The 15,989-nt window shown below is 44.5% G+C and overlaps 1 protein-coding gene across 2 annotated transcripts in view; it reads left to right on the plus strand.

Moving 5' to 3' along the window:
• Positions 1–15,989, plus strand: part of jag2b (jagged canonical Notch ligand 2b) — a 291,811-nt gene that overhangs the window by 171,634 nt on the left and 104,188 nt on the right. For both annotated transcript variants that reach the window (XM_059648926.1, XM_059648927.1), the window contains exons 4-5: positions 3,034–3,288; positions 5,942–6,002. In XM_059648926.1, coding sequence (XP_059504909.1) covers positions 3,034–3,288; positions 5,942–6,002 — 316 coding nt within the window. The remainder of the gene's footprint in view (positions 1–3,033; positions 3,289–5,941; positions 6,003–15,989) is intronic.

Here is a 15,989-nt window from a genome sequence, read left to right on the forward strand (position 1 = left end):
GAGGTGTGAACTGAATAGGCATTTTGATATTTTCTTTTCTCTCTGTCTCCTGGTTTTTATTAAATACTTAATTCCTTCCCCTGGGCTCACAGCACCTGCTGTCCACCTGCACACCGCCCAGTCCTTCACTCAGGAGCACACGATCAAGTGTTGCTGTTTGGCTGTGAAAGGTGTCATGCTTGTAGCCCAGTCCTCCTCATACTCCATGCAGGGACGTGTGCATGACCAAATCACCTGACCATAATCTTAAAATTGTGGATTTTCCCTGTTCCCTTGTCTCCCTGAGATTCCCCCAGGAAAATATTGAGGGCAACTAATTCAGTACAGGATGAGCATTGAAGTTGGGATAAATCTCCTGGTTCTCTCTTACTCAGCTCATGATTATTAAACCACGAGGCTGTCTCTTCTCAGTGTCTAAAACAAAGGATTTACAATGCCTTGGCTTCTCTCAATCCACTTATGATTGAAGTAGAATTTCAGACTGTCTTGGACCAATGGAATCAGAACTGAAATTCTACCATCATCTTGAACCTGAGTCTTCGAAAAATGTCATAGTCCAGTTTTCTCAAGGGAGTTAGAAATACTGGCATCTGGAATTTTGTCTGGTTCCATGGAACTTCTACTGAGAAAAAAGTGTTAGGAGAGAGGCTTGCAGTTTCTGCATTGTCTTCCTTAACTGGTTACTCAGATTTGATTTATTATTGTCAGATGTACCTAGCTACAGTGGAAAGTTTTGTTTTGTATGGATTACAGGCAGATTATACTATATAAAGTGCATTGGGTAATAGAATGGAGCGAGGAATACAATGTCATGGCTGCAGAGAAGGTGTGCAGAGAGTGAGATCAACAATGAATTTGAAATGCCCATTCAGAAATCTAACAACAGTGAGGAAAATTCAGCTCTTGAATCTGTTGACGCACGTGTTTAAGCTTTTGTATATTGTCTAGAAAGCAAGACCTGGAAGAGTTGGAAAGCAACAATTAACATAGGGCCACCTTGTGCTTTTAAAACCAGGTTTTCCCATCACTGATAACGGGAGCTGCAGATTTTGGAGAATCCGAGATAACAAAGTGTGGAGCTGGATGAACACAGCAGGCCAAGCAGCACCCCAGTATAGTGCTGCAAGTTGAGTCTCTGGTCAGGCTCAATCCTGTTTTCGAATCCCTTTGAAACCTTATTTTTCCTTTCTCCAGCTTCATTTTTCTGTAAACAGCAGGTCACTTACTGCATACCTTAGGCTAACGGTGTTTTTCCTTGATAAAACCACATGCTTTTCAGTTCTAAAAATGTCTAGTTTGGTCCATATCTTCAAAAGTTTCACACTTTCCATATGTATGAGCAAGTGTTGCCAACAGTTGATTGTTAGTTGACGAACAATGGAGTGTAAACATTGGCGTGGGTCTGGTGGAGCCGAATGGTCTCTGTCTGTGCTGTGTGAGTCCCTGCCACTACAGCTTATTCCAAAGTGGTTACGGCTGGATGTACTTATCTCTAATCACAGTCGTGTAGGAAGTGTAGCAGCTAATTTGTGGGAACTTGTTTTGTGCAATGAAAACAATGTCGAAGAGTTTATGATGTTATTTGAAGGTTAATTATCAACTGAGCAGACGTTTCAAGTATTGTTTAAATAGTACCATGGCGGTCTTTTACACCCAGCTGAAGGTGTTGGTGGCACCCCCATTCAGCCATTAATCCAAAGACAGAGCCTTAAACAGTGCATCACTGCCTTGGGCTGGTTCTGGAGAATCATTTTGGATCGTATGCCCAGGACTCTGGAGTGGAACATAAATGCTGAGTGGGGAAAAATGCAGACCCAGATCATTTGAGAGCAATAACAAAGTAGCCCCTTTGTCACTGGATGGCATGTAGAAGTTTGGCTCTCTCTCCTAAAAGACTGGAGGTCATTTAGACTGAGATCAGTAACCCTCCGGTCATATAAAGATTTCCAGCTATACAAAAGCCTGGTTCACCCACATCTGGAGTATTGTGTCCAGTCCTGGTCGTCTCATTACAGGAAATTTGTGGAAGCGTTGGAAAAGGTGCAGAGGAGATTTACCAGGATGTTGCCTGGAATGGAGAGAAAGTCTTATAAGGAAAGGTTGAGGGAGCTAGGGCTTTTCTCTTTAGAACGACGAAGGATGAGAGGTGACTTGATAGAGGTGTACAAAATGATCAGAGGTAGACTGGACAACCAGAGACTTTTTCCTATGTGGAGGTAGCTATTACAAGGGGGCATAGTTTTAAAGTGAGTAGAGGTAGATATTGGGGAGACATCAGAGGTAGGTTCTTTACTCAGAGAGTGGTAGGGACATGGAATACATTGCCGGAGAGGGTAGTGGAGTTGGCCTCATTAGGGGCATTTAAGCGGCTATTAGATTGGCATATGGATGGTAGTATAAGGTAGGGGTGGAGGTTAGATAGACCTTAGGATTAGGGTAAAAGTTTGGCACAACATCGTGGGCCGAAGGGCCTGTACTGTACTGCACTGTTCTATGTTCTAAAGACATTGAGGGATATGCAGAGAAGGCAGTTGATGGAGTTAGAATGTACATCAGCCTGATCTAACTGAGGGAGCTGACTGACCTCCACCTATTCCCATGGAGGAGTTGGGAGATACAATCAGGATGCTGTTGGAGGGAGCCATCATCCTGCATAGAGGTAGAACATTCCCAAACAGACTGATGTGTGTCTGATCCTATGTGTGACCTGTTGGTCACAGATGATATCAGGAACAGTTTAATGATGTGAATGTGGCTCTTTACTCTTAAATGTGTTCACATTAAGTGGAATTGGCTCCAGTGGGCCAATACCCACTTGTCCCTTGACCATATGTTCAAAATGGGATATAACTGCACTGTCTGTTCTACATCGTGTTCAGGGACGTGAAGATTAGGTGGGCTGCTGGGGCATGGGTCCGAGTGGACATGTTGGGCCGAAAGACCTGTTTCTGCACTGTAGGGATTCTATGATCCATGATCAAAGATAAACCTGGATGCATTTGACTTTTTGTTCTCTCTTTTTCCCTTGTTTAGATGAAGGGCAACTGATTGAGCGAGCTTCTCACACAGGAATGATCAACCCAGGGGCCCAGTGGATGACCCTGCAGTACAATGGGGCCGTGGCTCACTTTGAGTACAGGATCCGTGTGAAGTGTGAGGAGTATTATTATGGCACAGCCTGCAACAAGTTCTGCCGGCCTCGCGATGATGTCTTTGGCCACTTTGTTTGCGATCAGAACGGGAACAAACTCTGTATGGAAGGCTGGATGGGGAGTGACTGTACTAAAGGTAACGAGGCTGCCGTAACACAAGCTGGACTGTCAAACTCCCTTTGGAATCCATCCATTTACAGTGCAAGGCCTCGAAGGGATACAGGCAGTGGCTGGTACCAGGGGAGGGAGATAGTGAAGTGAACTCAACCCAGAACCTAGAGTTCTTCCTGAAGCCAAACGAGTTTAAAGAGAGGTCAGGCAAAGGCATTGAAAATGAGGAATTTTATTCAGGGGAATGAAGGAGGCACTCTATTTTCTGGCAGAAGGGAGTAATTGGGGCGGCACGGTGGCTCAGTGGTTAGCGCTGCAGCCTCACAGCGCCAGGGACCTGGGTTCAATTCCAGCCTCAGGTGACTGTCTGTGTGGAGTTTGCACATTCTCCCCGCGTCTGTGCGGGTTTCCTCCGGGTGCTCCGGTTTCCTCCCACAGTCCAAAGATGTGCAGGCTAGGTGGATTGGCCATGCTAAATTGCCCAAAGTGTTCAGGGGTGTGTAGATTAGGTGGGCTATAGGGGGATGGGTCTAGGTGGGATGTTCCAAGGGTCAGTGTGGACTTGTTGGGCCAAAGGGCCTGTTTCCACACTGTAGGGATTCTATGAAGAGTTGATCACACAGAATGTGGCTTTAATATAATTGATGAAAGAGCAAAGGTGTGATTAGAATGTTTTTATTATCATTTACATTTATGTGGCTTCTTTAAGATCACAAAAAGCTCCACAGTGTTCTGCATGAGGGTCACCAGATAAACTTTAACACAGTGAGCCACATGAGGTACTCATAATGCAACTGGTCAATGTTTTGGCCACAGCAGTGGATTTTAAAGCACATCTTTAGGTAGAAGGAGAATTAGGAATGGTAAGGAAGGAAATCTGAGCTTTGGGGGTGAGGACCCCGAAAGGCCGTCTTAGTAATTAGAGTCGTGGATGCCAAAATTGGAAGAATGCAGTTAATTCCACTGGTTGTTGGGTGGAGGAGTCTGGCCTGGAATGTATTGCCTAAAAGGAATGCAGGCAGTTTCACTGGTAGGAAGGGTAAATACTTGGTGGAAAACATTAGCCATGTTTTGGGGAAGAGCAGGACAAACCAATTGAACTCTGCTCTTTCACAAACCCATTATCAGCATGCTGGCCCAAAAGGCCTGCTTTTGCCTTGATGGGTTCCATTAAAATGAATATGATATTTCTTGGCCACAGAGCATTGTCACTGTTTAAGCTTCCTAATGGCAACACATCATCGACACTGTAGAAAGCCACCACCAATGTGGAACAGAACCAACATTTTATAGTTTAAAATCTGATCTCTTGTCAGTGTTGTGTTTGCTAATTACTGCTGTCATGGGGTTTACACTTGGTGTCTGAGGTGGTTCTTGGCTGTAAGTCTAACTGCCCTTCCTTAAAAACTTGGGAATTTGCTGGACAAAACAACATTGAGCTCCCTCCAGTTCACTTCTCTTCCGATGGCCTTGTGTTGTTTTGGATCATGAATCTTAAGTAAAATACTGACAAAATGTGGCAAAAAACCCCCCAAAACTGAAGCTTATAGAATATGGTCATTGTTAGATTGGACAAAAGTTTTGTTTTAAGAACAGAAGACAGTGAGCTGTGGAAAATCTTCAGATTAGTGGGTGGCGCACAGTATTGTTTGCAAAGGGTCATTGATAGAATCCCTACTTTAGCTTGTTTTTTTGGTGAGTTAAATGACATGAGTATTAGAACATAGAGTAAAATTTCAGTGATCCCAAACCCGCAGGAATGGTGAGTTGCAAGGATGGCAGTTGAGTGCAGCAGAAAGTAGTCTAGCAAAATGGGCAGACAGAGATGGCAAGATAATAAAGTGTGAAGCTGGATGAACACAGCTTTTGTGCTCCTGAGATGCTGCTGGGCCTGCTGTGTTCATCCAGCTTCACACTTTGTTATCTTGGATTCTCCAGCATCTGCAGTTCCCATTATCTCTGAGACAGAGATGGCAGATGGAATTTAATGCCGAGCAGTGTGAGGCGATGCAGTTTGGAAGGAAGGACAGTGACAGACAGTGTGGGCTGAATGGCACAGTTCCAGAGTATGGCAAGGCCAGTGAGAGCTTGGGGTTCAGTGCACAGAGGATTACGGGGCGCATTGACAGAATAACAAATGTGAGGTATTGGGCCTCAAAGGCCTTACGTAAGATAAGAAGGAAGTTTTGCTAAACTCTGGTCATGTCCAGCAAGTTTTATGGAGTATTATATCCAGTTCTGGTCACAGCACTTTAGGGACAACTTTAAAGTTCTCGAAGGTATAGAGGAGATTTGCCAAACTGATTTCAGGATTGGGGAAGGAGTGAGTGGGTCATTTACTTCCACCTGTGACGCCAGTAGAGTTATTCACTCATGGGAAAAATCGATCTTTCTGCAACATATCCAGATATCCGATCCAAGACAGCCAGTACTCCCAAGTCTCTGATGGTGTCTGAGATTGTTCCTGCTGTACTCATTGTTGATGGTTAGGCACAAGTGCTAAGATTGGAAAGACAGCTGTTGTCAGGTAACCTGTGAGCTCATGTTAGTGGGTCACCTGCTTGATATCTTGTGGGAGAGGTCATTGGCCGCTGAAGGAGCATGTGAGGGAATGTGATCAAAATAACTTGATGTCTCAATGAAATGACTGCTTCAGAATTTTTCTTTTGGTTTTGCAGCTATTTGCAAGCAGGGCTGCCATTCGATCCACGGAGGGTGTAAAGCTCCTGGAGAATGCACGTAAGTCAGCACGCATTTGGGTTAATGTTTATTTGAAACCAGCTGTTAAATAAAGAGCGCTCATTGCTGGCTTGGGCGCTTCATGATTGCAGTCTGAGAAGGGTCATTTAGCAGTGTCTGCTCCCCTTAAACACTGACTCCTGAAATATTTCATGTTTGAAGTTTTTTTTGCCCTTTTAAGGGGGAGGAATAAAAGCAAGAAGTATTTGATCTGGTCACCAGGGCCTGTGATTGGTGGTTCTTGAGGAAGGAGCCTGGTTTTGGTTCACAATATTGTGTGAAATATTGTGTAGAGGGACGTGAGAGTGCTCAGCAAGGCTACTTTAGCCAGTGCTATCTGCTCGTAGCTGTAAGCTTTCCTATTAGAATTATCATGGTTTGTTAGCCTCAATTCCATTGTTCAGTTTAGAACACAACTGATGGAAGTTATGCTGGATGACTGCTGGCCAGCCCCATTTCTGCCTGCCTGATTTACACAATAAATTAATGAGCTGACCATCGCTTCTACACCAGCACTGTTCACAGCACCCTTCGACACACTTGAGTGATTGTACAGTTTTACAGGAGCTGATTACCATTAAATAATATTAGAGAATTGGCACCTTCCTTTAAGTAACAAGGGAGGGTGGCACGATGGCTCAGCGGTTTGCGCTGCAGCCTCACATCGCCAGGGACCTGGGTTCGATTCCAGCCTCGGGTGACTGTCTGTGTGTGGAGTTTGCACATTCTCCCTGTGTCTGCGTGGGTTTCCTCCGGGTGCTCCGGTTTGCTCCCACAGTCCAAAGATGTGCAGGCTAGGTGGATTGGCCATGTTAAATTGCCTGTAGTGTTCAGGGGGGTGTGGATTAGGTGGGTTGTAGGGGGATGGGTCTAGGTGGGACGCTCTGAGGGCCAGTGTGGACTTGTTGGGCCAAAGGGCCCGTTTCCACACTGTAGGGATTGTGTGACAGATTTTAATGTCAATAACTTCAAACTGATGTCAAGCTTTCTGGGTTTCAGTGTGTAGCAGGGCAAACAAGGGAATAGCTGAGACAGTGGAAAGATGCACTGATCTCTGTTGCTCCAGGCCAGGTACAGTGAGTTGTAAAATCACACGCAGAGGCGTTAGGGTGTTTGGCATTGACGGCACAGACTTGGAAAACCGTGTAAACACATGTCCTCTTTATCTCCAAATGACATGTGACTAATGGGTCAAAGATCATCCTCGATGGTATCGTAACAGTAAGTCCTGCCGAGATAGGGCTAAAAATATTCTCATTTATTAAATATAGCTTTCAGTAAATGGACGGGGTTGAGGCTGTGAATCATGCTGTCAGCAAACCATTTGAGACCGAAGAAGACGTTACTGGCAGACATGACTGTGGGGCAGAGGGGAATAAAGGGAACTGGCATGATGTCCACATGCACTTTTGTTGTCATGACGTTTCTTCTGTTATGCCTGTGGCCTAGTGCCATTCGTACCTCGACTTGCACGTGATTCTATGGAAGGGATCTTCTGCGGGCTGGATGTAAGAGGATTTTAGAGACTTTTGAGCTCAGAATCCTTGACTGATACTGCTCTGTAACTCTGAGGAATTACTGCACTCTCAGAAGTGATGTCTTCAGAATGGTTTGTCAAACTGAGGCCCTTGGCCTGCTGCCTCAGGTAGATGTAACCCAGAGGGGAATGATGTGGAGAATGTGTTCAGATTCCAATGTGCTAACTGGTTGGAACTAAATTTAATGAACAAATTGAAAATCTGCAACTGAAAACCAGGTCCTCATGATGCCCTTGAAACTACTGTCAGTGGTTAGGAAAAAAAATTCCCATCTGGTTCAGTAATGTCCTTCAGGGAAGGAAATCTACCAGCCTTACCTGCTGCTATATGTTATCATCGTACAGTTAAACTATGTCCTTATGATTGTACTTTTACTCCCAGATCCTTTATCTCCTCACCCCATTCAGATTTTTATTTTACGAGTAAATGTGGTTTCTCCCATTTCCTTTATGAAAACGTACTGCCTCTCACTTCTGCTGAAATTCATTCTGAGTTTGCTCTGCAGATTTATTCACACCATCTTGTCATGCATCATGCTCTTCCACAGATTAAGGAAGTACAGACAATACCGAGTCCAGATATTTGGTGTCCTTTGCAAGTTTCGAAACTTACTTATACTGCTTGCAAAATCTGTACCATGAGCAGTAAGTCCAGCCATGATTTTTGTAAAATCTCTTCCCAATCACTGTGAATAACTTCTGTCTGTGGCTAGGCCCTGCTGTCTGTCCTGTGGGCCATCTTGTGATTGGAATGGTGCTGTGGACACCGCACTTCAGTTACACAGAGAAGCTGGCAAACTCTCTGCCCTACAGAGTTTGGCTGCTGACTTGTTGAAATGTTCAAGGTTGTGATAGACAGATTCCTGAACTAGCAGGGAGCATAGGATTATTGGGATCAGGCAGAAAAGTGGCGTTGAGACCAGTTTCAGATCAGCCATAACTTTATTCATTAGCAGAGTTGGAGTTGTTTTCCTTAGAGCAGAGAATGGGGGAGGTGTTGAAAAATTTGAAGGGATACCTGAGAAGCAACTGAGGTGAGGCGTGACTGAAGGAAAACATTTAAAGGGATTCTCAGGAAGAGCAAGCCATTGGAGAAGTATTTGTTTTCAATGGGGCGAGATATATTGATTCTAAACAGGTGGTCGAAGCAGAAAAATGTAAAGAATTTTGGAGTTACAAGGAAAGTATATGGAAGTGGGGCTTACTTGGTAAGTTTCAGTTGGCTAGCACAGACATGATGGGCCAAATGGCCACCTTTTGTGCTATACACACAATTGATGATTTCTTTTCCCCTCCTAACATGCCAGTGAATGAGAGCTTCACGCAGTGCATCAACATGGGTTTGCAAGTTTTGTTTGAACAAATGCGATTTTACGGCTAGATTGCCCTTACAGTATACAATCCATTTTATTTGTTCTCATTGCACACGTGTACGCTTGTAAGTGCTTTGAAAAATATGGCTGCTGAGACTAGGATCCTTACTGTTTGTGTATCTACTCCCATGGAGCAATAACATAACAGAGTGTTTGGTTTGAATTCTGGGTGAATGTGATATTTTTGTTGGACCAATTAAACCTGCAGTCTTTTAATGGGCCCTGTCCATTTCTGCTGCATTTATTTATAATTTTATAGATGTCAGATTGTATTTCACCTCCTCCAAGTCTCAAACCTCTGCTGGTAGTTCATATGGAGTGACTATTATGTGTACCACTCAGTTCACAGCAAAATCCAATAGATCCATCGACTCTCTATTCAGGTATTAGTGGGGGTGTGTGACAGGTATCTTGGCCTGACTATCAGGGGTATTCCTGTTACAGAACAAACAAATACGCCCTATCATGTCTCATTGCAAAGTGTTTTGCATTTAGTGTCTAATTTTGAAATATAAATGATGTTGCATAATCCTGTTGCTGAATATTGGCACCATTTTAATTTCAGTTCCCTTTCTAATCAAACAGTGTTTCAGTTATAGTGCCATGGAGAGGTGCAGCGTGGAAACCGACCCTTTGGTTCAACTTGTCCATGTCGGCCAGATAGTTTGTGTGTGGGAGAACTGGGATGGTAATATGAATAGCTGCCCGATCACAGTGTATCTGAATCTGATCCTGTCTATACCTGTATTTTTCCGAAGGGTAAGGGCTGAGAGGCTACCTCTCTGTGAATTACTCTGATTTATAGCTCAGCTTGGAGTGGGGAGCAGGAGGCCAAGCTTTCTGTAACCATTTCTTCCTCCCTCCCTTCCTGCCCTAATTCCTCTCTATTGCAGAAATATTGAAGTTTAATAGGGCACAAATTAATCACGAATTGACTCGTAGAACTATAGAATCCCTACAGGGTGGTAGCAGGCCATTCAGCCCATCACTCCCCCTCATTACTCCAAAAAGCATTCCACTCAGACCGAGCCCATCCCTGTAATCCCGCATTTCCCATGGCTAACCCGCCTGGCCTGCACATCCCCAGACACTATGTTTGACATGGGTCAAGAGAGGTGTTCTTACCTATGAGCCAGGAGACCTGGCTTCAAGTCCCACTAGTTCCAGAGGAGTGTGATGACATCTCGGACCAGGTTGATGAGTTAAAATGTCAGCCATAGGCATAGGCAATGGATTCGAGATGAAAGGGGTGTTTTGGGGTAGAAGTAGTGTTCCCTAGGGGTTGGCGTGTTGATTGTTGCTTTTTCTGATTTATATAAAGGATTTGGAGATGGGTGTTGAAGCCAAAATTTATAAACACGCTGATGATACTAGGGTAGGGAGAACTGTGAGGATGGTGCTAAATGACTGCAGAGGGACATCGACAGGCTGAATTCCAATGCAGAGAAATATGAGGGAATGTGCTTTGGTAGAAGAAACGTGGAGGGACAATATAGCCTCAATGGGACAACTTTGAGGGGAGTACGGTGGCTCGGTGGTTCGCACTGCTGCCTTACAGCGCCAGGGACCCCGGTTCGATTCCACCCTCGAGTCACTGTCTGTGTGGAGTTTGCATGTTCTCCCCGTGTCTGCGTGGGTTTCCTCCGGGTGCTCCGGTTTCCTCCTGCAGTCCAAAGATGTGCAGGTTAGGTGGATCAGCCATGCTAAATTGCCCGTAGTGTCCAGGGATGTGTAAGTTAAGTGGAGTAGACATGGAGGATGCAGGATTATAGGGAAAGGGTAGGGGGATGGGATGCTCTTCAGAAGGGTGGTGTGGACTTGTTGGGCTGAATGGCCTGTTTACACACTGTGGGGATTCTATGATTTACAGGAGCAGAGGGACCTCAGGTACATGATTCTCTGAAGGTGACTAGGTAAGTTGGAGCAGTTGTTAAGGTGGTTTATAGGATCCCCGTGTTTATAAATAGACGCATCGAGTGTAAGAGCAAGCAAATGATGCTACATCTCTGCAACTCATTGATCAAACCACATTTGGAGTCTTGTGTTCAGTTCTGGGCACCTTATTTAAGGAAGGATGTTCAAAGTTCTGGAGACAGCTGAAAGAAGATTTGCTAGAGTGATGCCAGGAATGAGGGATTTTAAATACAAGGAAAGGTTAGAGAAATTGGGCAGATTCTCCTTGGATGAGAGAAGATTAAGAGGTGACTTTACTGAGGTGTTCAAAATTATGAACAATTTTAATAAAAGCCAAAAGAACTGCGGATGCTGCAAATCAGGGACAAAAAGGAAGTTGCTGGAAAAGCTCAGCAGGTCTGGCAGCATCTGCGGAGGAGAAAATAGAGTTAACGTTTCAGGTCCGGTGACCCTTCCTCGGAACAGTTCCTTATGAACAATTTTGACAGGGTAAAGTAGGACATTCTGTTTCCACTATCTGTGTTGTCCTCTCTTTCAAGTATTTATTTAGTTTTCCCCTGTGGAACCAGCTTTGGTCCACACCTCAAGTGACAAACACCTCCACGCTCTATTGTAAAGTTTTGAAAAACCAGGGAAGGCCATGGGAAGGATCTAAATCTCTGGAAAATTCCTCTCTGTCTCTGGGTGATCATTACAACTCCAGGTGTCTTCCTAATTCCAATTGTATCTTGTCATCTCCCATTATACTAAGTTTATTGAGAATGAATCTAATTTTGAAACTTGACAATTTACATTGTGTTAGCTGAGGCCTGGCTGAATAGTAATGTGCCCTGCCGGAAGTTTGAGATGTCAAAGTCTTTAAATTGAGGTAAAAACGATGATAAACTTGCAGGAAGTAATGGTGAGATTTCAGCCAGTGTGATGTATAAGTGTACAATTTTCTCGAGTCTGTGAAAGTTGTCATGTAGTTCCTACCCTCCAAGTTGGTTTGAAGCAATACACAGCCCATGAACAGCAGCTCCCCGTGTTTGAGCTTGCTTGTGAATATCTAGCTCACATGTTTTCCACTGAGTGTAATGGGCCTTAGCTGAAAATACCTTGTGGAATGCTTTCATGTCGACGGTGGATTAAGGTGAGAGCCAGCATTGGAGGAGGAAGTGAACGCATTTCTCAGTGAATTGCCTGTCCTGTAGCAGCATGCTGCAGCTGCATTCCTGAGGAAAGTCTTTACAGTAAAATAAAAAAGAAAATGGGCTGGAAGTCAGCGAAGGGAGAGACTGGAGTTACTAGTCTTCCCAGTCAACCCTAAACTGACTGATGCAGGTTTTCACCGTTTACAATGCAAGTGATTAATCTCTGGTTCATGACATTCTCTTCCCCTCCTCTGTGAAGATACAGTCATATCTCCAATTTCACTTGGTGCGACAGAGAAACTTCTTCACCCAGAATAATTGCAACTTAGAACACAATATTACAGGGCAGAGATAACAAAGTGTGGAGCTGGATGAACACAGCAGGCCAAGCAGCATCTCAGGAGCACAAAAACTGATGTTTCGGGCCAAGGGAAGAATTGAGTTGAATAGCATCAATGCAGTTTAAGGTAACTTAAAAGGGTCGCGCTCGTATTAAATGAATTAGCAAAGGAGGACCCTTGAGCAATGGGCCAAATGACTTGTTTCTGTCAGCTGTAAATTCTAAAGCACCTCTAACTTCTGTGTTTTTTTCAGTATCTGAGACTGATCCAGTCCCCACCTCGTGTCTTTGCAAATATGAAAGAAAAACACTGTAGACGCTGGATAATCTGAAACAGACACCAGGAGAGCTAGAGAAACTCAGCAGGCCTGGCAGCGTCAGTGAAGAAAATGAGAGACTAGGCTAACATTTTGCATGGGGTACAAGTCACCAGAGCTCTCTAAGACCGAGTTAGATAGATTCTTGGTTTCAACGGAGTTGATAATCATTAGGGGTAGGTAGGAAAAGCTAGAATCAGCGCATTACTTCATCCGATGATGGTACAAGCTTGTGAGGCTCTCAATCCTTTCATTTGTAAGTACTGTCAAAGCACTTGAAGAACATTCTCAGCAACAGTATGGGCTTTAGTAATGCTGGCTGGGGGCGGGGGGTAAATATCAGGGGCAGGTCACTGGAGGTAATTCCCATGCTCTTCAAACAGAGTTGAGATTTGTTATGTTCAACACTGCGGGCAAGTGAGATCTCAGTTTTGTGTCTCCTTTGAAAGCTGACCTCTGTGTCAGTACAGTACCCCCTCAGTACTGCAGTATTAGCTGGAGTGCAGCTTAAGCCCAGGGCTTTCTGACTTGAGCGTGACCAGTGTGCCACTTACAGGTGTGAAAGAATGATGTTCAGGCCAACCTCACTCATCAATTCCTGGTCCCAGGAATGAAAAGCTTAACATAAGAGGAACGTTTGAGAACTCTGGGTCTATGCTCATTGAAGTTGAGAAGGATGAGGGGGGATCTAATTAAAACTTACAGAATACTGAATGGCCTGAACGGAGTGGTTGTTGGGAAGATGTTTCCATTAGTAGGAGAGACTAGGGCCTGAGGACACAGCCTTAGAGTAAAGGGAAGACCTTTTAGAACAGAGATATGGAGAAACTTCTTCAGCCAGAGAGTGGTTAATCTATGGAATTCACTGCCACAGAAAGCTGTAGAGGCCGGGTCACTGAGTACATTAAGACTGAGATTGATAGATTCTTGATTATCAAGTGTTGTGGGGAGAAAGTGAGAGAATGGGGTTGAGAAACCTATCAGCCATGATTGAATGGCAGAGCAGACTTGATGGGCTGAATGGCCTAATTTCTGCTCCTATGTCTTATGGTCTTATCAAGAATTGAAAAGATTCGAACAGCTTTTTCTTCCTTTGCCCTCCAGTAGTGTATTGCTCACTTCTTTCAGTGCTGTTTTTCATTCGGTTAGTAACTAATTTCTTTCTGATAACTTCAGGCTGAGGAACTGTGTGTCAGTGAATTCACCGGAAGAAATTCAATCCTATTGTGTCATCTTATTTCTTAGAAAATGTGGAAGCCCTTGGGTGTACCTTGTGTGGGGTGGGTGCGTGTCACTTACAGCTCCAGAGCTCATCGAAAAACTTTTTTCTGCCTCATTTGAGTTCAAAAAAAAAATTGTAACGTCAAACAGACTGGCTGCAGGGTTTCCCGTATGACAGAAGTGTCTGTACTTCAAGAGAAAGGTTTGAGCAATAGGGAGAGGCTGAGTCGGCTGGGGCTATTTTCCCTGGAGAGTCGGGGGCTGAGGGGTGACCTTGTAGAGGTTTATAAAATCATGAGGGGTATGGATAGGGTGAATAGACAAGGTCTTTTCCCTGGGGTAGGGGAGTCCAAAATAGAGAGCATAGGGTTACGGTGAGAGGGGAAAGATTTCAAAGGGACCTAAGGGGCAATTTTTCACGCAGAGGGTGGTGCGTGTATGGGATAAGCTGCCAGAGGAAGTGGTGGGGGCTGGTACAGTTACAGAATTTACAAGGCATTGGGGTGGGGACATGAATAGGAAGGGTTTAAGAGGGATATGGGTCAAATGCTGACAAATGGGACTAGATTAATTTAGGATATTTGGTCAGCATGGACAAGTTGGCTGGAAGGTTGTGTTACCATGCAGAATGTCTCTAAGAGTTTAATTTTCTGCTGAGGAGTTGTACGTGAGAGATTTTAGTTCGAATTGGATGGATGAGCCTCGGTGTGATCATGTAGCCCAGGTGTTGCTGGGATTCTGCCTTCACCTGATTAACAGCCTGACATTTCAGTTCCAAATTCTAACTGTTTCCTGTTAAACCTTTTCTCTGACCATGGTGTCAATGCCAGAGCACAGTGATCGGGTTTTAAGATGAATTGCTAATTCTTCCATCACAGCCTTGGTCACTGTCTGAGGCTCACACAGTTGCACGCTCACCTTTGAGTGAGAAGTTCCCAGGTTCAGGTCCCTGACAGAGATGAGCATGTCCTGCAGGCTGATACTCCAGGATAGTCCTGATGGAGTGCCGCACTGATTGAGCCAACTTTCAGAAATTAAATTCACAAGGATTTGTTGCTATTCATTCTTGGGATGTGGCTGGATCAGCACAGTTCCCTCAGGGAAGTAGAGGTGAGCTGTCTCCTTGAACCATTGCAGTCCATGTGTGGCAGATAAACCCACACTGCTGTTAGGTGAGAGACTCTGAAACAATGGGAGTGTTCACTTTTGAATGTGATCGACCTTTTAAAGAGCACGGAAGTTCTTGCTGGTGTCCTGGCCAATATTTACCCCTTTCTAACAGTGCATTAAAGAAAAAAGATCTGGTCATTATCTACGTGTTATTTCCTGCAATCATGCAAGTGAACATGGTTACTGTTCAATACGTTACTGCAGTGACTACGTTCCTGAGATGACCATCCATGCCTGTAGAGTACTGTGGGGAGTTTTCTGGGATTGTAAAAAGTATTGCGAATTTTCCTTCACTCCAGCTGCTTCATTCTCTTGGCCACGCTCACAAAGGAGAGAAAACGAGTAAATGCCCAGATGTCCCAGAACCAGTCAAACTTGTGAATGACACACACACACCGGTTCTAACAATCTTGAATGCCTCAAAGTAGAGCTCCAGTATGTTCATTTCCAAGCCCTTTGTGTTTTTGTTTTGAAACTTTATTTGCGTGGGGAGGAGGGGGACTTCTCTCCGGGCATGGTGCGCTTTGCCAAATTGTCACCAGGCTCTAGCATACTCGGAACTGGGACGTGGTCCTTGTCTACAGTGTGTGTCATAACCATGCTGAACCATTTGGAAGGCCTCCACCGTGTCCAAGAGCAAGGCTAAATAAAGCAGCAACTACAATTATGTCTGTTCATACAACCTGTGTGTTTACATTCCCAATTTTCCATATGTTTCCTTTACTCCCGTCGATGACCCCTTCCCATCTGTTTTGAAAGATCTTGTGCCAAGTATTTTTTCTTTGTTTTTATTTTTGTGTATACTTGAGCCTTCCTCGTGTTGTTTAGAGAATGCTCAGATCTGTCCTCTACCTCCCCACTAGCATGATCTGTTAATAATGGAATCAGTTATTCACTTACCCTTGCGATCGGTCTCTTTATCAGTGAGGCTGCAGCAAACCCAGACATGAGGCGAGGAATACTCTTGGGAGCTAGAGCTCCA

The sequence above is a fragment of the Stegostoma tigrinum genome, chromosome 10, assembly GCF_030684315.1.
Source record: "Stegostoma tigrinum isolate sSteTig4 chromosome 10, sSteTig4.hap1, whole genome shotgun sequence".
NCBI lineage: Eukaryota > Metazoa > Chordata > Chondrichthyes > Orectolobiformes > Stegostomatidae > Stegostoma > Stegostoma tigrinum.